The sequence below is a fragment of the Manduca sexta genome, chromosome 23, assembly GCF_014839805.1.
Source record: "Manduca sexta isolate Smith_Timp_Sample1 chromosome 23, JHU_Msex_v1.0, whole genome shotgun sequence".
NCBI classification, from domain to species: Eukaryota; Metazoa; Arthropoda; class Insecta; order Lepidoptera; family Sphingidae; genus Manduca; species Manduca sexta.
The window spans coordinates 9,616,193-9,639,298 of NC_051137.1; the positions used below are offsets into that span (position 1 = coordinate 9,616,193).

The window sequence follows — 23,106 nt, forward strand, 5'->3', positions numbered from 1 at the left end:
TAAACGTTGGGAAGATTCTATCTCAAGTTGCTTAATTAAATATTATTATAATAATATTATAATATTACTTCACGAATCGTTAGGAATCTAATGGTCACGTGAATTATAATCGGTCATACATATATACGCCACTTTCAGCAAACCAAATAAATTCTCACATGTTAAAATCACCCTCATCTTGTATAATAATAATAAAATGTATATTTTCATAATCAATAATACGATATTAATGTTAATTTTAGAGGCGTCCAAAAATACGGTCTTACGTAAATTACACCACTTGTCGACAATTAAAATTATAATATCAAGAATAAGATAAACGGTGTCGTAGTTTATCATGTGAGACGTGTATGAACACAAACAACTGTTCGTTAGTCTCTACAATGGCAAAGATCGGTACAGAAGTGTACAAGTTTATTTTAGTGACTACATTATTATATTATAGTGAAACGTGCAACTGTGACCAAGGAAATGTGTTCGTATCCAATTTAAATGATAACGTTCAAGGTCCTTATTACAATCTCTTTGAACATCCAATCAGTGAACGGATCCGTTTGCTGTTTAACCGGAATCAAAACCGTCAGCTGCCAATTGAGAAATTTAAAAATGAAGGAGAAAGGAACATTCAAGATTTATTCAAGAAATTAAAAATCTCTGCAAATTCTAGGACAGAGTCTTTAAAAACACAGAAGCAGCATCGTCTGCTTCCCAGAAGATTGGTTCGACAAGCATATCCAGAGTATAAACCTAGTTTATACCCCAGTCTGCCAACGCCGCCGCCGAGCTATCATCAACAACCATATTATAATAATAATTTTCCTCAATCAAACCTAACAAGTTATACGCCTCCTTTCAATCCTCAATGGCGACCTACGAATATGCACAATTATTCTCAACCTGGCTACCCAGGATACCCGGGGAGTAATAATGGTAACAACTACCCCGTTAACCCGAGCTCTTATAACCCGACTTATCCGCATCCCCGACCGTCAGCACCTGTTAGCCCAAATCCAGCCGACAACCCAATTTTTGGCCACGGTCATGGCCACCGATATCCTTACCAAACACCTACAAATTATAGCTTTGGGCCACAAAACCCATCGGGCTACCAACCTCCTTTGGATTCTTTAAATAACTACAATCGTCCCTCTAATTGGTCATCTTACGGTGTTCGTAATAATAGTTTTAACTATAATCCAAGTCAAAGACCCTATTATCCATCCGGAAACAGTACACCGAGTCCATATAGGCCGAGCTACCCACCCCATTCTTCAACTCAAAGATACTCGGCACCTTATAGTACAACTCAAAGAACTCCATTTCCATATAATCCCAATCAGTTTGGTCCTTACAATAATTCACAAACCGGTTTTTACCCAAACGGGCCAAATGTCCCAGGGTATAATAATCGCCCGACATCAGGTGGTCACCAAGGACCGTATAACCAAGCTCCTTATCATTCCAACCACAATGTTACTGGTTTTCAGACCAGACCAGTGAATTCAAGTTACTCACATCAAACTTGGCCTCATGACGCTTCGCATAACGGAAATCGGCCATATAATCCTGCCCAGTATCCGTCAAGTCCCTATGGTAATAATTTTCCCAATAACTACAATTCAAATCCAGGACAGTCAAATTCCTATGGATATAATTTGACAGGAGTCAGTCCCTATCAAGGTGTAAGTTTTAATGGTTATAACAATGCTACACAGCCATACAATCAGTATCCCGGAAGTACCCCTGGTTTTTACCCCAAACCTCAGAACAACGGCACCAGCACATACAGGCTTGCCGATTACTACACGCCTAACATACCAAACCAACCTCCACGTAAAGATAACTTTGGACAAGATAATTTATATTATCCGTCGAACGCAACACTCGACCCCACTAGAGTGTCTCCGCACCGTTTCTCATATTAATTAAATTAAACCTAGTAGATATTACACTTAGCTCCACCCACGTGTATTCCTGGATCCTTTCAAAGAATAAATGTCCCATTGTATATTTTTTCTTTATTTATGGGTTAAAAATAATCCACATTCAATTATACACGAATTTTCGGTTTATATTAATCAAAAATAGGATTGAAAAGCTGGTGATTGATAGTTTTTTTAACCGTATAAAAATTATACGTTGTGTTTTATATGCACGACGTAATTTAACTCACTATTTTAGTGAAACAGATGTATTTAATAAATGATATAAAACAGTTCTGTGCCACTTGCAAGCAAAACAAAGTATAAAAATCACCGAAATCAGGCTTTATCGGTATATATATAAAGCCTGATCGCAATTTTATTTTTATCTCTTTTAGTTTTTTGTATTGTAGATTTATTTAATTACACACTGTATAAATTATTTTTTTATCATGTCTAATGCATATTTCTTTAAAAAAAATCAATCCGCATAGTTGTTGTTATTGCTTAATCTTTTTTTGGATTTGTCCCAATATTTTGTAAAATTACTTAAAGGTCCAAACCCGTTGATAAAATGTTTGTCTTCACAATATTTAAATATATTTCAATTAAATAAAACAACATAATGTACTCAATATTATTTTTTTAATTACTTTTCCATTAATGTATATATTTTCAGTTTTTAATGTATAATTTTGGAATAAGTACTTTCGCTCTAAGTAGATTTTGTAGTATGCCATTAAGTACTTTTTGACTTGATTTTTGAAATGTAAGTACAAAAATACGAATGTATAAATATATTACTATGGTCTTTCCCGTTTCGAACATTGGTCCCGAATTTTATTCAACAATCACTGCATAAACGTAACATTAAACTTATAACTAAATTATCATCTATCAATTAACGATTTACGGAGTTTTATTTACAAATGATATCTGAAATAGGTAACTGACAAATGGCAAACTCATCTACCATTTTAATCTTCACTGTTCAGGATACAGATATAACTACGTACTTTGTAGGTAAATATTCAGTACAATGTAGTACGCACTGTGCTTTGTGATTTCTAGATATTGCTCTGAATAATGTGCATGGTGTGATATTCTTATAGCCGTATATAACTATAGACTATATACTGCACAGTGAACATTATATATTGCGCAACGTGCATTGTGTCCCGCACTCTATAAAGTAAATCGAACATCTCCGTAAAAAAATCCATACATATACAGACTAAGTACTTTACAATGAGCAATAAAATGCCGTTTAAAACTAACGATAAATTTAATTAAAATTGTTTGTACCAAAGTAAGTAATATACATAGTTCGTTTACAATACCTAAACTGATTTATAAATAGTGAAAATACTGATCGATTACAATTACTAAGTATAAATAATTAAATGTTTACAATTAAAACATAACTTTTCTCGTAAACTGCAACATCGAGCAAGTACTAATGTACAAGTATCATATACATACATCAAACGCGAGGTTTCATCTACCGTTTACAGCACGAACGTGTTTAATAATATCACACAATATGTTCTAATCTTTAAATCCTATCTAATTGCTCTGTAATACTATTCGAGTTCTCATTTAAGTGCCACCATTGGGTATGAAAAGGACACTTTCGTACTAACACTAGTGGAGTGTAAAAGGCACCGCATATAATATGTTTAAGTACCGACGGTGGCGTCACGTTGTGAGAAAGCAAACACAACATATAAAAGTTCGAATAGAGCAATTGTCTGGAATGGAGCGCGAGAGTTGAGCTCACGTGCGGTGGTTAGGCTGCACGGTGACAGGTGCGGGGGCGGGGGTGGGGGTGCTGAAGGCGGGGAGTGCGCCGGTGGGGGGCACGCCAGGGCCGCCGGCGGGCGGCGCGGGGGAGTCGCGCCCGTCGCTCTCCGCGTCGCGCTCCGCCACCTCCTCCTCGTCGATGATGGAAATGTCACGGATGGATGGCCGGTGAGAACGACGCCAACCTGACAAGATAAATAATACCATTAGTTATGTGCTGTGTGGAAAAGGTTAGCTCTTGGACGGGCCCAAAAGTACTGGGTCGTGCAGGATATAAAATATGTAAACCAAAAATGTTATAGCCTACTGGGTTTAGCAGAAGCGTATGCGGGATATACATATACTTATATGGGATGTGGGTTGGTAGGCTCTGGGTTTTATTGATAGGTCGGGCAATACTGGGGTTTTAGTTTACATAATATTACGTCAACCTGTAGAGGATTGGTGACGATTCTAGCAGCGCGGCCAATTGTAAAAATGAAGCCAAGTCAGTTGTTTAACATGGTAATAAACGTGTACTGCGATGACTATACTCCATAATAAGAATAGGTAGGAATACAGAAAATAAATAATTTGTAAATGTTAGGTTTTGGGAAACGATTTTGCAAGTGTGATCTAGATATGGATTAATATTTTATTTTGTGATGCATTGACATTAAATCATTGCTAAGGTTGCAAAACAATCTAGTCACCGACCGGTAAATATAACATTAAAGTGTAGCAGCCCTTGACCGGCGCGTTACCATGACAGTATTATAGAAATGTAGTGCACGCGTCGCGGCCGCTTTATTACCTTTAATTAATTAATGCTGACAATGAACTTAAATAGTTTGTCATTCTGTGGATCATTTACATACCGTGTCATTGCATGAAAAATAAATTGGATTGATAAAATAAAAAATGTCCTACATAGTAATAGCATTGAGCTATTTAATTAACTCAGTATTTTTTTAAAAAAAATACGTACCGAAAAGGCTTTTACGATATTTTCTATCTCATAATTTTTTTGTCTTAATACATTCATTTTATACTCAATTTTACGTTTATTACAACTACATACATATAATACTAGTAATAAACCTGAGTTAGTATATCAGACTATAGGATCAAATAGTGTAGTTAGTAAAAAGCGTGTAAAATAGATAGCTAATTAAATTATCAAGACACTTGTGTAATTAGAACATATAATACGATCAAGTTACGGTTTCCTATAACTAGCTATTTTTAAGAGTATTAAAGCGGAGTTCAGAAAAGAATAATCATACTGCTACTTAAATTAAGTAATAAATTATCGAATAAGAAAATGAGTAAGTGTAAGAAATGGTAAATTTGGTAAGAAGTGGAAATCTTACCTTCAAGTACAGGAGGTTTGGAAGTCCTGGAGAGTAGTTTAGGTCCGGTAAGTGTGATGACGATCGCGCCGATGGGAGCGGTGATGACAATCGACATGATGCACACCGTTATCACCGTTTCCGCGTACTGCACCAGCTGTTCGTCCACGATTTCCATTTTACGTACTTCATCTAGCGCCACCGGAGCCAACGCCGCCTATACAAATAAGATACAAGTTCCATATTATTTCAGTAGTACACGTATCACTAAACAAGATTTTTAAACTTATCACAATACATCGCGATGTGCGATATACAAAGTGCGCCAAGCACTTGGTTGTTGATTTAACTTGATCGGAGTTGTAAGATCCACGTCAATTGAGACGGCGTAAACATAATCTAAATATGCACTATTCTCGGTATATCTAACAGGAATGTTAATATTTTATTTACGATTCTCTGTCGTATATCTAAAAATGTGTATTTTTAGATATACGACAGAGAATCTTAACCATGTTGGAAAGTAATCTTTTCAAGGGCTACACTACTAAGGACACCGTTAGGCATCAGTAGTCATTGGTGAAACGTCTGAGATAAAATTTTAATGGTACCTGTACAGTGGCCTTGGCCATCCAGGCGAGTCCGACGAAGACCTTCTCCTTCATGTTAAGATTACTGCGCACCGCTGAGACACTAGTGAGCAAAGCTCGAAGTACGACGCACGCCGCCAGGATACCACTGCCCACTATCACCAGGTGACCGGGCAGCTCGGAGAGCTGATGGTAAAATACACGATTTAAAATTAAATTTTACTTACGACTCTGCGTGAATGATATTCTGTGTGAAGTAGTCATTTGATACACTGTACCAACAGTATCACGTGATAGATTAAACATAATGACATGATATTGTAAGTTATCAGAAAATAAACTTGAATAAGAGACGACGGTTGTAGTACTTGTCGTTATTATATAAACTATTATAATCTACACATAATGCATTCCAAGATCTAATTTCAAGAACATTTCAATGCTTTGATTAATTTTTCTACTCACTACAACTTGTGCTCCTGTGACAGCAAACAACATAGGCTCGAAGAACATCCAGAATATTTCAAAAGCAGTGGCGACAGGGTTGTCCTCTAAGTCCCAGCCGAGGTCCACCCAATTCTTGCAGGCCATGAAACCGAACGCGATAACAGCTAGGGGTCCTATAAATAGAAACTTTTGTTATAGGAATATTTATATTCTTATGGTAATATACGTCGTTACGGTAGTTATAATTAATTGTACATGTACTAAAACGGTATTTTTTATACTTAATTATTCCAATTTCATAATGTTTCGGGGCAGCGTTTAAGTGACCGAATATCATTTGGAAAAAATTACATGTGGAAAAAATGACTAGAAAAGCTGTAGACAATTATTCTCGACTGAATAATTGCCTACAGAACATTATTTTCACCTTATGAAATGCGCTATTTGGTATTGATGTTTAAATCTTGGTTTGTAATGACTAAACAATGACAATTCGAGATTCATTGCAAATGGTATTCACTTTCGTGTGGGAACGTTTTCATTCATAACAAGGCATTGTTCGCGGAATAAAAGCAGAAACAATCATCCGTGCCCGTTGTGTTCTACTTCGGTAAATACTAATAATCTAGTTAGTTATGTCTATTGATTTCTTGTTGTTGTGTTAATTAAAATGGAGTTATTTCATTCTTGCAGAAGAGGTTAATAGTCTTTGTCAAATTATATTTCTAAGTGAGTATTCTAATCTGTGATTTGTCACAAACATTTTTTTAAGTTACACAGCAGTTGTTATGTACGTTGTAAATAATATGCTGATTATTTACCTTATTATTAACGGAATATTCCTTTATTGTGAATGTAAAACAAATGCCTATATTCATGTACAGATTCCCATGTTTCGGATGTAACTCACTATCAACGCAATACACAATGTTAATTCATGTGAAGAAAATATATTCCGGTGAGTAGATATATTTATAATTATACCAGTAAATTTAGAGATATTAATAACGGTCATTAACTGTGGTATAATTATTTAATCAGAGCAATCTTTTTAAAATTGATTCCTAATCTAAAAGTTTTAAAATAATTTCTTATTTTGATAACAAATTCGTGATGTATCGCAATATTCTTTTTAAATTACTTTTCTCGTTTTCAATAAATTATCCTAAAGTTAATCATCATCGTCGATCAATAAACAAAATAATTTGTATTTTGTAAGCATGGAAAAATACTATGTTGTGATTGGTACGTATTCGCGACGGACCGAAAAAAGCGATTCGGATCTTTTATTATGATAGGGAACGGCGCGGCGATTAGTCTATTCGTGAGAATTTGTTGGTTCCTTATTTCTATATCTCCATATAATCCTATATATTTAGGTTATGTTTTTTTTTTAAAGTTCTTATATTAAATTTTGATTCAATGTTGATACTTAAAAATGTCGTATTTACATATTTTTACACTAATGTCACTATAATTACACGTTATGCAAATTAATAGTTGGGAATTAATATGCAAACAAGATGGCGGACAAATTTTGTAATGATTCTTTATTCCATAAATAGTTGTTTAGAAACCGTTGTGGTGTAACTTTCATTACCATTTTAATGTGTGACGTTTCCTGTGAGTATTGCATAGACAAATAACTTTCTTTACATAAGTACTCGCTTATAATTATGTCATCAATTTAAAAAAACAAGTTATCAATAAATTCATCAAATAGGGGTTTAATTAAAAAATTATAGAAATAACTGCTTTCTCGTAGCATAGGATAATTTATGTAGATTAAAACGTGTTTTGTATGAAATATATTGGGCATCCTTTTATTGTTAAAATTGAATTGGTAAACAATACCAAAATTTTAAATGAAACCGTCCCAACTCATTCTGTACTAATTATGAAAATGAGCTCCACTCAAATGAAAATGAACTGGGTACAAAAGAAAACGTTATGAATAAAATGACTTATATTTGAATTATTAAGTTTTAAAGGAACAGCATTTTTTATAGATTTATTTATCTATTTCCTTCCACGAGACCGACAATGATCAAGTAAAATACAAGGAATGTTGTAGATTGAATGTTATTATACGATTTTCACGTACCTGCACCTCCCCAGCCGATTTCTTCTGATCCCAACACTGAGACCAGTCCTCCAGTTAGCAATAACAGTACTCGCAACGGTACTAGGAAAGCATCATTCCGCTCCGGCACGAATTTCACTAAGTAGCCGCACAGGACACCGAAAGCGATGCCACCGATCACACTGAATGGACCCTGCAAAATATTGTCCATGTCATAATTTATTGATTCTCCACAATTTATTTAGCAGCAACAGCCACTTTTGCTGCTACTTTTACTAAATTATTATATTTCTGTTGTGGCAGCGTGTTTTTATATGATTTTATTATAGATCATAAGCATCTGAAAAGTTATAAATGCGCATGACATTGAAACGCGACGAAAATCATTCTCAAAATTTTATCTAGGTTAGAGTAAAGCGATAATTTGTATATAGGTAATCCCATGAATTAAAGACGAGTACATACAAAACTATGTATTTGTGTTGAATTTAAGGGGGCAGCTGCCCCTCCCTTATCCGCCCTGTCAAAACACACGACTAACGTTTTTAACATTTAAAAAATACAGTCGTGTTACACAGTTGTTAAAGAGTTGTAACACAATTTAGGTAGATATATAATGTATTCGAAACGTGTAATGTGACAGACAAAATTTGTAAATGTATAGATTTTACACAAATAGAGACAACCTGTTATAATTAAACGGTAATATATAATATGTATGAGTATTAAGTGGGTCATTTGACCTACTATTTTACTAGGCAGTGACATTGACGTAGTTTGTTAGGTAATTACAATTAGATTGAACGAATATTAGGTATGTATGTGATAGATATTTCAAATATTATTTGTTTCATTAAGCATGAACATTTACAAAATTGTTGTATAGGTTGGTTTAGCATGTTTGATATTACCTACGTCACGAGTACCTATTGTCTGATTCTCATTGAACCGTTTAAACAGCTTGAGCATTGAGTAAATTCAGATGACGTTAAGATAATATTTATACCTTCTCGTTTATATATACAATATGTTCCAAGTATAATGAATTTCGATATAATAAGGCTGTCTTGCATAGCCACTTAATATATTTAGTGCTAAATACATTTAAAACTTCGTGCTGTCATTGTTATTTATTAGGAGTTGACAGACAGTATTAAAATTTATTTAGCACTAGTTAGTCGTTGTGGAGGCCAGCCTAAACCTTGTTTATAACGGTAATCCGTACTAAATAATGCTGACGGCCTTAGACGACGCGAAGCTCCGGGCGAAAAAAAAAACTGACGTGAAGCACCACGGTATTATCCGGTCCGCCCCTGTCCTGCCGAAGGCCGCCATTGCTAAATAATAATAAATACGAAAATACCTACGTCTGTTACGTTTTTGATAAAATTTTGTATGAAAGCTAGAATCATTTTAAAAGGCAAAGGTTTTTTTATTCCATAAAAATGAACGGGTAGACGAATTTTTATCATGAAATTCTCTTTTTCGTGCGAAGTTGCGAACAACGTCTAGTTTGAAATAATTAATTAAGTATATTACCTGAATAATGTTCATGGTCATGGAGGAGCTGGAAAACATGATGGAGGAGACGATGCCGAAGACGGCGACACTGGCGGCGTCGTCCACGCCCGACACGGCGAGCACCAGCGTCGGGATGCCTTTCGACACGCCATACCCCTTCTCACGGAGGCGGAACAGGCACGGCACTATCACAGCAGGCGATACCGCCGCCACGATCGAACCCAGAAGGAACGCTGCAAATCGCAATAGCTTTATTTATATCGATTTTAGGCAATGAGGTTAAACGAAAGAAATAGCAAGGCAGATTCTGTACAGTGATCATTTAATTAGGTAAACATTTCATTAACTAATTTATTATTAACCAAAACTCATTCGCGGATGTGTTGCATTAGGATTCATTAATGCAGGTGTTAGATTAGATAAATATGGAAATTTTGACTACCGTCATGATAGAAAACGTATCTGTGTGAATAATCAATAATAAATCTTTCTTTCTTTCTTCTTTCTTCTTTCTAATCAATAGGTGATCAAAACCAGCTGTCAGTGTATTAGAATTCATTACACTAGTACAGTTGATGAAGAGTTATACTGTGAAATTCTGCAAGCGATTTTTATTCTTCCGATATATACGTATAACGAATCCTCCTCAACATGCATTGCGAAAAAATCCTCATGGTTTTGTTAGTTTCTTCGCAGTTCTCGCTCGAGTTATACAAGTTAAATAAAGGATTAAAACAAATTTTCATATATTATTGTGCCTAGCTCCTAGTGCACCAGTGCGAATTTTATTTCGTAATGCAATGTTCGACTACTACATTATATCGACCATGCAAACTATTAACTTTATATTATGATAAACATTTGCCAGGAAATAAATCCGTACCCTATGCTTTCCATTTGTGTCAAACCAAAGATTCTTATTTGGTGAATTTAAATTGCCCGTAGAATGCTGTAGTCACAAACTTTTATGTCACATAAATGCGATGAAAATATTGTGCGGATTTTCCGATTTGTGAGTTGCTCCAAAAGATATTATGTACTCGATAAACAAAATGTGTTATTCTTTTGTTCTCAGTAACAAACCAACACACATATTTTTATATAAGTATGTTATAATAACTAACAAAAAGCTATTTTGTTAAGTACTTTAGCCATTGGTTCTAGGAAATTATGTTTTATGATATCGGACAATTAATTATCGAAATGAATGTCTACCATTACAATGATACATTTTCATGTTAGTATTAATTCAAAGGATGGAAATAAACTTCGCGGACTGTTATTTTGGTGCGTTAGTTACACGTCTGTCTATCACTTCAGGTTTAAAGGCCTGAGGTTACTTAATTTAAAAAGCATTTTTTGTCTATCTCACTTACCCCAATCCCATGGTAATCCAAGGAAGTAAAAGGCCAGAACAGCGCACAGCACACATTCGAACGTCCACGGCACCAGAGCCAACTTTATAACGGTTAAGAAATATTTCTTCAAGGCGATTGGATCCAAATCCAAACCAGCTCGTGTTAATATAATCGTAAGTGCAATTTTTCTGAAATTAATAGAAATTTTATGTAAATTATTCTTCGACACATTTCATTATTTTTTTATGCGGAGTAAGAAAAAGAACTAAACTAGTTGGTTTTAAATGGCACGGGTTGATTACCGTACTAAAATATGTGATAGTTTTAAATAATAATAGCTTCAAGTCTGTCTTCGTCTCGTGTTATTTCTAGTTTTCACAACACAAAATATCTAATCTTAGTGTCTGTGTGTAATACAGTAACTAAAAAACCTTTCGAACCGAAAAATAATGGTGGTTGAACTTAGCTGCTGATGGCTGAAATAGACTATGTATTTGTATGAACTCAAATGGATATTCGCATTCAAAAGATCTGCAGTGATGGACCGAGGCTACGTGAGTTACTTGATAATATATTCCTAACAGTTTATTGATGTATCAATTATACATCGTGTATTCATTCTTATGCCATGAGGCTTGAAATATGATGAAATTTATGATCACAAGTGGTAAGAGGGTAAATAATTCCTTTGTCCTAGACGTTCTGTTTTAAAGTATTTTGAGTATCGATATGTACTTTTAAAATATTTGTATTTATGTCGGTATTGTGTCCTGCGATTTGACTAAGGATGTAAATTAAATAACGTGTGTTGAATACATAATATAAATCGAAATACCTGATATATGAACAGACATGTAGATATGTCTCGTCAAAGTTGACGAATCCGATATTTTTCATGATAATTCCGACGAAAAGCATTCCAATGAGTGCGGGCAACGTGGTGACTTTCATCATGAGCCAGCCTCCGAAGTGCGCGGCGATGGTGAGCACGGCAAGCATGAACAGCTGCCCGCCCGGCGCCGCCGTGTCGCCCATCACGATCCATATCGTCACCCACACCAACAACCCTACCCAAAAGATCACACATCGTAAATGTACTCTTTATATTACGCAAAATGACCCACTTTTTACACTTTCTATTTCGTCTTAGACGAGTCCCTTTCGACGTATTGAGCAACGTTGCTTTATTGATTGCACTCATTTAAATTACGCATATGAAAGTTTATGTGGAAGGTCAAGAATATTGTATCATATTATGTTTGTATATATAAACAAAAAATAGGAAGAAAATGTGAAAAATCTCTTACCGATGAGTAGGATTGCAACATTTTGCGCGAATGTGCGGTAAGATGGACATAGCGGATATGGGCATAATTTTTGCCAATGCGGCGGTTCCCACGATGCAATCCCGGAGTCTTCTTGGTGACACTTCGCACAACATGCATACCACCAGGACCTAAAATATAATTAATATTTTATAATAATTTCTCAATAAATGAACATTGCAAATTGAGTAATTTTCTAAGAACGTTTTAAATCATGCTTTTCTCACCTTTCGATGTGTTCGCTTTGTTGTGACAGCGCTTTCTTGGAATATACGGACGATGTGGTTGAGTATTTCTTGAATCTGCCTTCGATGTGCCCCTGTCGATCTGCCGAGCAAGCGGACGACCGTCAGCTTTTAGATAGTATGTTAAGTGCGGCAATCGATTAAATTATTCGTGTGAACTACCGGCTGTCCTCAAACGACAGCTGTTCTCTTTTACATTGTCTTCGTAATCGCCGGCACGAAATAAACTGAATTAGAGATATGACCGGAATAGTGAATAAAAGACATAATTACCAATTCCAGCTTTAACAATTAAAAATTGGGTAATACTGACTGGCTTTGCTAAATTTTATTATGATTTTGTCTCTAAAGAACATTAAATTTGGAATTAATTTAATAAATGTTAATACCCCAAGAAGAGTCCATTTCCGCGGCCATGGCATTATGAAGGTTGCTTTTGCGGCGGGACGGGCCTTCCGCCTGCGCTGATACGCGGCCATTCCTTTGAAATTATAAAACATTATTATTAGTTGTTTGTTTATTAGTAGAAAGAAGTCGCATATAATGATATGGACATAGACGCGTGGAATTCATCAAAGTGATTTCCAGTGGAAAAGTTAGTATATGGTTCATTATATTATACAGAATGTTTGGTAACAATAGAATATTCAACGTAAGAATATTTTGATGAGCCACCGAACTTTGTTTCCAGATAATTTATGACTGCCTTGCCTTAAAGAAAAATATTAGATTTGTTACAAAGCTATCGGTATTTTTTGTCTTGGTAGTCTTGTCAGCTACATAGCTGCAGAGGGTTCAACATATTATTCAATAAGTAAGCAATATTGCTTGCACATAAAATAACTTTTGGTATCATTTTGTTTGTCTGTTTTTCGGGACAATACTGAAGTGTTCGAGGTATTAAAATAATTTTCGAATATTAGTGTCTGTAAGCTTATACGATAGACGGTAGAAGACCACGTGAACGCTCACTTATCTGCTGGTCTGATCAAATAAAAACTACGGGACTTCATATTACCACTGCTCTGAGGAAAGTAAAAAACAGAGGGGCATGGAAACAGCTCGTCATCGACTCCGTGAGAGCGTTTTAAGACGGACAGGACTTTTACTGATGAAGAATACGATAAAGAACTAGAAGTTTTACATATTGCTCTAAAAAGGTAAGAAAAAATCGGACACCAATTGATTACGTAATGCAAGTATTTCAAAGCAAAGCTTATCATTTAAATAGGTACAAATGACATAATATTGATCTCAGGGCGCGTTTGGACTTGACCAGTTTAATTTAAGACTTATCAACATTATGCTGTCTGTATAGGCGTAACGTTGCACGACAGCAATTGTGTATTTTATTTATTCTTTATTTATAGCAATTAAAGTAATGTCTCAACTCACAGTTTATAACCTTTAATTTTACCTAGTCGCCGTTTCTATATTTATTTATTACTCTTTAAGGAATTTCCTTGATTTTATCATACAAATTATTTGTGTATATAGTATTATTCATATTACTCATTAAGTTATGTAATAAATAAATTTTACAACACTCGTTAAACTAATTGAAAACTCATCAGAGAATATTGCAATTTTACGGCAATATCGGAATAAGTGTTTTGTGTAAGTAAAGTAATTATGTTAACTAATTAATTCGATAAGTTCTTGACATATTAGTTCTGGGTCGAATTAGGTATAAGAAAAGAGTGATTTGTAATTGAATGTGCAAGATTATTGTTTTTGTATTAGAGTTTGAAAATTCTCATTCTTTTCTGATAGGTCTATTATAATATGCTAATCAAGAGTAGACCTAATGTTACGTAATCATAATACATAAGATTAGAGAAATAATAAAGATGATTACTATATATTGTATAGATGGGACAAAAAAGATATTAAGGTTCATAAAACATTACACCGATACCGTATGTCGGCAAGCTCACAGGCCGTGTTTAAATGTGCGGACAAACGCGTTCACCTTTTATAGTAGTCATGGAAATATTACAAATAATTTTTCATTGAAACTTACGCTCGATACGCTTTCAAGGGTAGGTAGGTAAATGATTTCTATTAAGCTCAAATCATGTGACTATATTCTAAGGTTACATAGCATAAACGAGTCATGTGTCTTGATATGACCGTGACGTTTTTGCTGAATAGCGATTTTTATTACAAGATATACTTATATATAATTATAACGAAGTCCAATTATAAAAACTCAAAATGGTAAATCTAGGTTATAAGAAAGCAAAGAAAAACAGTTATTTCGTGAATATTGTTATAGCTTTCGGTTTTTTTGGTTATTATAGAAATATGTTCGTAAAATGTATGTTTCGTACTTATGCGTGTATGTGTAAACAAATAATCCGTTATTCTAAGAAAATCGAAAGTTTCCTGGAATTCGGCAAAGCGCAGTTACAAAAATAAATTTCTCGTACATGGATTAGCCGTAAATAACATCCCGAGTTATTAAAACGTCGAACGCACGACTTTTTCCATATATCTACATTCATATATGGCAAAGGTAGAAAAGTTAGGATAACTAGTTGGGTTGGGGCGTTGGATGTAGATATTACCTTTACATTTGTTTCAATTAATATTTAAATGACATAATACCCCAAAATATTAACTTTGATCACCGAATTTTTCACTAACAATCTTCTTACTTTTGTAATTCTTACTTTTTTTTACAGAGTAAAACAAAGTACCTACCAGTTGTATACAGTTCAGAAAACTACTGTATACTACTGTGAAATTTTCTAGTGTGTAAATAAGATTATTAATATTTGGGTCTAATTTAAAATATTTGCTTCCATTTTATTTTAGGGAAATATAAAGCGTGACTTATATGCCGTGCCGACGCGGCACGGTCCGCGTAAAATTCTTTTTCACGCGGGCGGAGCCGTGAGCAAAAGCTACTAAATATTAAATTGGAATAAACAGGAAAGTATATATTAATTGAATATGTTTCACATACTTACCTGTGCATACAAACATTTAATTAATGACGACCGGGACGTACATAATTTTATTATAATTTTCTGTTATTTATATTGAGAATTGTCAAAGCAGACTTATTTATCTAATGTTTAATATCCTTTAACTTGGATATTTGTACACTTTAAGAAATATATAATTTTATAACAGTTTAAAATTAAATGGTTAAAATGGAGCTAAAATTAAACATTAATACAAAAAGCAATAACATTTTAATAGATGGCAAATTGATCTACACAAATACGTCGAACCATTTTAATATTTTTTACAACCGTCTTATACCATTAGAAACGTTTTTAATGTAATATTGAATTGAAATATTAAAAGTATGTACATAAATCTTTATTGAAATACATTCCAATTATGTCGAAGGCATTGGCAGAATGGAATATTTTGGTATTACGTGTTACTACAACTCTTCAGTTTAGCACAGATCAGACGGGGCATTGCGACCACACGCTCGCGCAGATTTTGAATTTTATTAAATAAAAGACCTTTATGTTATTAAAATAATGTTGAAAATAGCATGTGAGAAATATTTTTTAGCCGATATTGGCGTATGATTGCATAATTGTTTCTTGCATGATATTTTCTACTCTATTAAAATTACACAACGTCGTAAGTTTATTCGTTCGTAGTTAATACGTGCGCGTATTTTTCCGCTAAGTCTGCTGTCTCCTACGCATGGCAATGCCATGAAGTGTTGGATTTGTAGTGCTCTACAATATTTAATTATTCATCTTAATATATTGTGTTAATTTACACACATTTTGTAACTTAGTATTCATTACCATAATATACAATGAAGTATTGACGTAGTGCGTAACAGTGTACGTGGCCTTAGTAAAGTCAATGATGTGCGTAGCAATGTTTTACTTTCCAACCTTTGTCACGTGATTCGTTTGAATACCGTATAATTTTTTATTTTCAATTCGCAATGTTACATTTGTAAACTTATATGTATATGAGAAGCGGCGTGCTTGTATCGAAGGTAATGTGTCACCTTGTCTGAATAATACAGCCATTGAACAATTCAATGGCCATTTTTATGTATTAACTATCAATCTGTCCTATTGAAATGTTATGTTGACACTACTATGTCTTCACATTATTCACTGGTGCATTTATTTACACCTACTTCGCTAAAACAAAACAATGAAGAACAAATACATGTGAGGTGTTTAATTACATTATATATTTGATATGTTATCATAAAAGGTTGCGTAAAAATCGTTACAAACGAAGTGTTACAATTAAATTAGTTGCCCTATCGAACGGAATAATTTAACCTACGTATGGTACAAGGTGAGTTGGTAAAGGTTTTATTAACGGAAAACAAAGTGAGCCATAGTGGGTCAATGTTTAGCTATAATGTCACCTGTTATCGGCTTTATTTTGGAATTTATTTTCATTTTTAGATTATTTTATGGTTTATTACTTAATTGATTTTTTATAGTTCTAGCTTTGATTTGCAGCTTTGTTCGCAAAGAAATCCGTTGTTGGATTTTAAACATATTACATTTTAAAAGAATGTAGTTTCGTATAAGTAAAATATTTTTAAGTTAGTTTTAGAGACTTGCTACAAATAATCAAAAACTTTAGCTTTGTAATTTTAGTTTAATATAATAAACAATAATATAATTAAAGGTTAATTTGTTGTTGAGTAAAACGTCCAGAACATAATTTTCAATTTAAAGCCAAAACCATTACTATACCTATTCACAATCAAAAATATACTTACTATAGGAAAAAAAAATATCAATAATGACAAACGTATTGTTTGTAACTATAAATTAATATTGGCAAAATGGTATAGCTGTATAATTATTTTTGTTTAACTGTATGAGTGAACAATATTGGTGACACTTACCAACGTCGTGATCATAGAGCGGAACGGCGCATACCATAACAGTCAAATGAAAACCCAGTCTAATGACAAGGCGTACAATGTGCACTACCCGTGATACCACATGTGGTACCAACAGCTATGGCAATAAAAAATGTCGCGCATTAAAAATCAGTTTCATTGTGTAGGTACAAATATGTGTGGACTACATGCGGATGTGTTTTAATCTCTACACGTGTTTATGTATTCCATAGTAACAGGTCATAGGGATGTTTCCTTGTTTTATTTCAGTGTTTGTAATTGTATTATGTATTTAGAGGCCCATTAGTTTTAAGCTTAGTCATAGGTTGGAAATCGGAATGTGAAATATTTTACCAGTTACAGTTGATCTACCTTGATATCGCGAATCTATGAAGCAATATGGATATAAAAGCAATAGATTTAAACAATATGCAGACACACAAAAATAGAATTGCAAACAATAAATTAAATCAAAACTTTAACAGAATAAATAAAATTATTTATCCATGTGTCTACCATATTACATAGTTGGTGTATATGAAATAAATAAATATGTTAGTTAAACTGTCAGCGTTTCGTTTTAACTAATTAATGGGACATTAGAGAGCGTACACACCGACATGGTTTGATGGGGCCCAGCATGCGTGTGTGGTTCGCTAATAAATACAGTTTCTAAAGTCACATATATAACCAATGGTACATGCAAATATTCAAAAAAATGGGGAAAAGCCTAAATAAGATTTACGTAAATTAAAACTCATAATAATAATTTTGTTTAAAGTATTACAAATAAAAAGATTGCGGTCAACTTTTGGAAAATTCTTAGAAGTGTCAACAATGTGCGAAACATGTGTAAAATACCTACAATGGAAAAAAATATATCACACTAGTAAGTGCCGGTGCTGACTTTAGTAATTAATTAATTAAAAATATAAATGAAACATCAATATTTGGTGGTGTAAATAATAATAACTCACCAATGTCGGTTTAGAGCGTCGGTTTCGAGGGATGAATCTGACGGGAGGTAGCTGTCGTAGTGACAACTGAGGCTGCTGTGAGACATCCTACATGGCACCAAGTGAGTCTCATTCACTAAAACTACGAATTATCGAGCAAATATATGGAGTGTTATCCGCGGAGGCATGCCGCTTCGTTCAGCACGCTCCACACCTATGCCGCGGCGAATGTGCATCTTATAAGAGAAGGTTCGGCTGCGAGTGAGTCGCCCGCCGCGCCTCACCCCGGGCACGTGACTGCCTCCGCGAGTTCAGATTCGCCGGCCGGCGGGCCGGTCATTGGCCGTAGTGCAAATTTTTTTTCGAAGCACAACAGTGGACTATCTGCCATAGAAGCGCTCTAAAGCATTGCCCGGGGCGACGATACACTCGGTGACAACTTGGTGAATGAGCCCGCAGTGTCGCGGCGGTGTTTATAAAACATGTTAGAACATTTCAAACAACTATCGTATAACAGCTGCGCCCGCGCCGCCCGCGCGCCTGCGCTGCCCGCACCCTCCACTTCTTCCATGCGCATCGATACAATGTGCGCCACCATGTTTAAAAAAGCCGGCAAGTGTGACTACCGCACGCTAAAGGAGGTTTCCGTACAAAGTTAAAATAACTTATATTAATATCATAAATGGGAAAATGTCTTCGTTGGCTTGTGCTTATTACATGCAACAACAACGGATCGATATTATATTTTGGGCCGGAGAGTGATTAAGCTACTTTTTATACTCGGAAATGCTACAGGAAGCCTGTAGGACTCTAATTCTGCGAAAAGAGTTGCATATCGTCGGGATCATCAGAAAAAGTTCTAGGAGTTAAAATCTGTACGTTAAGTTCAAACTGAAATAACATACAATAAGTATTATATATAAATATTATATCACATAATAAAATAAGTGACTTAAAGAAAATGGTTGTTTCGTGTTTAGGGATATAACATAATGTATGTACGTGGTATATTAAAAAAATTGCAACGCTATATTAGATTCTGCAATAGAAACAGCAACAAGATTGTCTATTTGCTTTACGTGCAAATAGATTTTTTCATAAAACACTTATAAATCATAATATATTTAAATTATATTCACTATTTTAACCTTTCCAACTTTAAATACAAAATAACACGCTTACAACTTTAGCATTCTTAAATAAAACCGCAATATATTAGAACAAGTCTTGTTATAATGTCTCTGTATTACATATTGTCAACAGATCCCTAAAACAAAACTGCGACATGTTCGATGCGGTTCTATCGTCTGTAAACGATATGTAGCTAACGTAGCCAATAAGAGGAACTGCTTGTTTAGATTAACGGGTACCTACATGTTCGCATTCTGTCAGCTACGGTTTGTTGTAGTTAGCGAGAGCTAGCTGACCAACTTCGACAGATTTCAATCATATAGATGTTTGAATTGAAACTGAAATGAAGTTTTAATTTCTCCAGCAAACGTCGGGTCCGAAATAATTGCAATTCAAACGTATTTTCTGTGGTCATTAATTAATTCTTTGTATAGTTCAATATTTAAACACTTTCAAGTATTATGTTACATATATTATAATTTTTAAACCAACATGCATACAACGTTTATGAAAAGTTAAAACAGAATCTACAAGTTATTTTTCTCCATAATTTCTATGTAAAATATCATTAGTCAATTACTTGTGTTCCTTTACGAATAGGTTCGTTCAGCAATGTGTAATAAATTAGTGAGTACATTATAACCGTGGTAATGTCTGACGGAAACAAATTGGAAACGAATACTGCGTATACAGGCAGCCTTTTGTTTCTCACTCGACATAACGTTACTCACGTGACATCTTTTCTTTAAAGTAAGTTTAAAATATAACCGAACGTGATCCATCTTTATAGATCTTTGGCATGTTTTTATATGTTTCCCAGATATGAGCTAATCAATGCAAACATTTTAAAGGCTTATCACAAGAAACAAGAAAAGCAAATAAATTGCATACTTCGTTTGAAGTATATTTATTATTCATAATTAATTTGATAACTCGTCTTTCTAATATTATGCATTTTGAACAATATTTTGGTTACTTTAGCTACTGCGGTGACTTAGACTACTGAGGAACCTATACGGTAAGGTTTAATTCGTTAATTCGTATGTGACCAGCATATTTATTGTCCATATCGCGATTTTCGATGGTGGAGGAAATTATTTTCTTGCTGAATGGTGGAATGTATGCAAAATGTATATTCTAGCAAATAAATAAATATATTTATTATGAAGAATTCAAATTTGTATAACTCATTGTGTTCAAAAGTTGTTTTTAGTTGTAACTGGGGGTGGTACAGTATACTCGTATATGTGATTCAGGACTTTTCAATATTGTTTATGAAACAATTTAATATCAAAGAGTTTTATGAGTTAAAAATAGTTTTCAGTTTATAACACATTGTGAGTTAATTTAGTTATTCGATTTACAGCTAATGCAAGCACTATATTTCATTGCAACACCATTGTGCGAATAAAATAAAATAAAACACGTTTTTGCATTTTGAATACCTGTACTCTTATTTTTATCGCAATTTGTCGCGTCATCTTGCTGTATTTATATTTTTCTAAAAGTAACTTAAGTTTTATTTAATTTACTTTGTTTATGAATGTAACCACGTGGCAAGGATTTATCGACATGGTTGCGTTTAAGACGACTTTGTTTATTAACGTAATTTGCATAATTAAAATAATTTATAGCCATTTATTTGTAAAATCCCGATAAAAAGCTCATAAACATTGCAATTATAATAATACATTATTGATTAACCGAGCACGTGACTGAATGTACGCGTATTGTGTGTGTGTGCGTGCATTACATTATATGAATTCTATTTATAGATAAATACGTACTTATAGCAATCGAATGTAGCGCGAATAACAATACGAATGTGTGTCGAATGAATAACATTATAGTATGTTTTCGCGTTAACTATGTATATTCGTATTAAAGGGACCAATAACTAACTAGGAATTAGCGTTATTTTATAATTGGATGCCTAATGCTTGCAACTTGTCCTTTCACAACTGACAGTCACGTGATGGATACAAGACAATATATTTATAACTACTATAAGTTACTATATGAATCATTCGCAAGTGAAAGGTATGTCTGTTAAGTACAATGTTCATACCTCGTTCGTATTCAGTTGCGGTAGGTTTCGGTTACTCATAAAATTGATTTTAATTGTAAATTAATTTTTGTTTTTAATACAAATATATTTTTATCCAAGATTTATTGAAGGATACAGAAATGAATAAAATTTTATGGATTTTAATTTTTATAGAAATTTTCGTAACAAGCTGTACTACCTATATAAAAAATTATAAATGTATTGACTTCAGTAAATTTTAGTATGAAAGTATCAGTAGGCGCTTTTATTTTCACTCCAGCCATAACTCACAATCTTTTTCACTATCAGTTATATTTATGTAAAAACATGTAATAATGTAATTGGGATATTAACATTTAGATACACCAAATAATATATTTGAATTAATGTAATAAAAATTCTTGAAAAATTAATGCTTAGGTAGTATATCGTGTTTGCCTAAACAGGCACCGAGCTCTATTGAATGGTGCCTTTGCTGGAAGGCTGATTTTTTTAAATATTTTATAGAATATTGTGGTTCATGTTGTACCCATATATTAATTTAAGTAGTGCTAATATTAGCAACATATAACATATATATGTTGCCGGTAACCGAAATAAAGCAAATATCTTTATTATTTATCGTTACTTCTTACAAAAGAGTTGCTAGTAACAAATATATTATGTATTGTTACAATCTTTATTAGACAAGGAACCATTAAATCTTTTTTGTAAAAATATATTAGTCTTTACAAACAACATAATGACTGAATAGAAAGAAATATGAGAAAAAATATAAATATTTAATAACAAAAAACTGAAAATTCGAGGTAGAGTCGTGCGAAGTTGAGTGCGGTGTAAAAGATTTCAACGCTGATTCATTCTGCTAATATCAAAATTGTAAATATAATTATCTTATTAATTTGCACATTTTTTCGTTGGTAGAAGCAAATTAAATAATTGTTTTAGAATGCAGGAAAATGACAAAGTAAATCATCACCACTATCCATGAACACCGAAATAGATGATTTATGTATGTAAAATTGCCGATTTTTAAGAAGGATTCTACTTTGTAAAGAAATATACTTCATTGAAGAATACCAGACAATATTCAAGTTGTTGGATGGTGATTCTACTGTTTATAGGTGGTTGTATTACTTACCACCAGGCGAACGGAAAGCTCTTCTCGTCTCGTCATTTAAATCAATAAAAAAGAAAATAAAAAAAATGAATAATGTATGCGAATAGCATACGGAACTGATCCTTAGAATCTCAACAATTGCACGGAGGATAAGAGCAATGCTGCCAATTGACGTCTGTTTTGCCACAGCCATCGGTATCACCCTGATAGTGTCAACTTATTAATGTTGCAGACAAATTATACATGGCTACAGTTTGGTTTTTAGATTTAATAATTTGATTCGTAAATATTTTTATGCATAATTTTTGTAAAGTTTAAATAACGTATTAGTGTAACGACAACATAATATCTAAAATACATATATTAATA

At 33.7% G+C, this 23,106-nt stretch overlaps 2 protein-coding genes across 8 annotated transcripts in view; one reads left to right on the plus strand and one right to left on the minus strand.

The window, feature by feature from the left end:
• The first annotated feature begins 353 nt into the window (after positions 1-353).
• LOC115440989 (DNA-directed RNA polymerase II subunit RPB1-like) lies at positions 354-2,557 on the plus strand. The gene has a single exon (XM_030165543.2). It carries the CDS (start codon positions 384-386, stop codon positions 1,923-1,925), a length of 1,542 nt encoding a protein of 513 aa, XP_030021403.1. The 5' UTR covers positions 354-383; the 3' UTR covers positions 1,926-2,557.
• Positions 2,558-2,615: 58 nt separating this feature from the next.
• The window catches only part of LOC115440987 (sodium/hydrogen exchanger 9B2), a 45,697-nt gene continuing 25,206 nt past the window's right edge, over positions 2,616-23,106 (minus strand). For 5 of the 7 annotated variants that reach the window (XM_037441762.1, XM_037441761.1, XM_030165535.2 and 2 more), the window contains exons 3-13: positions 13,015-13,106; positions 12,608-12,707; positions 12,363-12,511; positions 11,891-12,122; positions 11,074-11,243; positions 9,716-9,930; positions 8,198-8,369; positions 6,112-6,266; positions 5,668-5,832; positions 5,078-5,273; positions 2,616-3,910 (exon numbers count right to left, since the gene is read on the minus strand). In XM_037441762.1, the coding sequence (XP_037297659.1) occupies positions 3,699-3,910; positions 5,078-5,273; positions 5,668-5,832; positions 6,112-6,266; positions 8,198-8,369; positions 9,716-9,930; positions 11,074-11,243; positions 11,891-12,122; positions 12,363-12,511; positions 12,608-12,707; positions 13,015-13,106 (1,858 nt within the window). In that variant the 3' untranslated portion in view covers positions 2,616-3,698. Of the gene's footprint in view, positions 3,911-5,077; positions 5,274-5,667; positions 5,833-6,111; positions 6,267-8,197; positions 8,370-9,715; positions 9,931-11,073; positions 11,244-11,890; positions 12,123-12,362; positions 12,512-12,607; positions 12,708-13,014; positions 13,107-18,460; positions 18,895-23,106 lie in introns of those variants that run through there. The other 2 variants (XM_030165540.2, XM_037441759.1) reach the window with 2 other exon arrangements.

Coding starts and splice junctions, on each gene's coding strand:
- LOC115440989 (XM_030165543.2), top strand. CDS start 384: ATGGCAAAGATCGGTACAGAAGTGTACAAGTTTATTTTAGTGACTACA.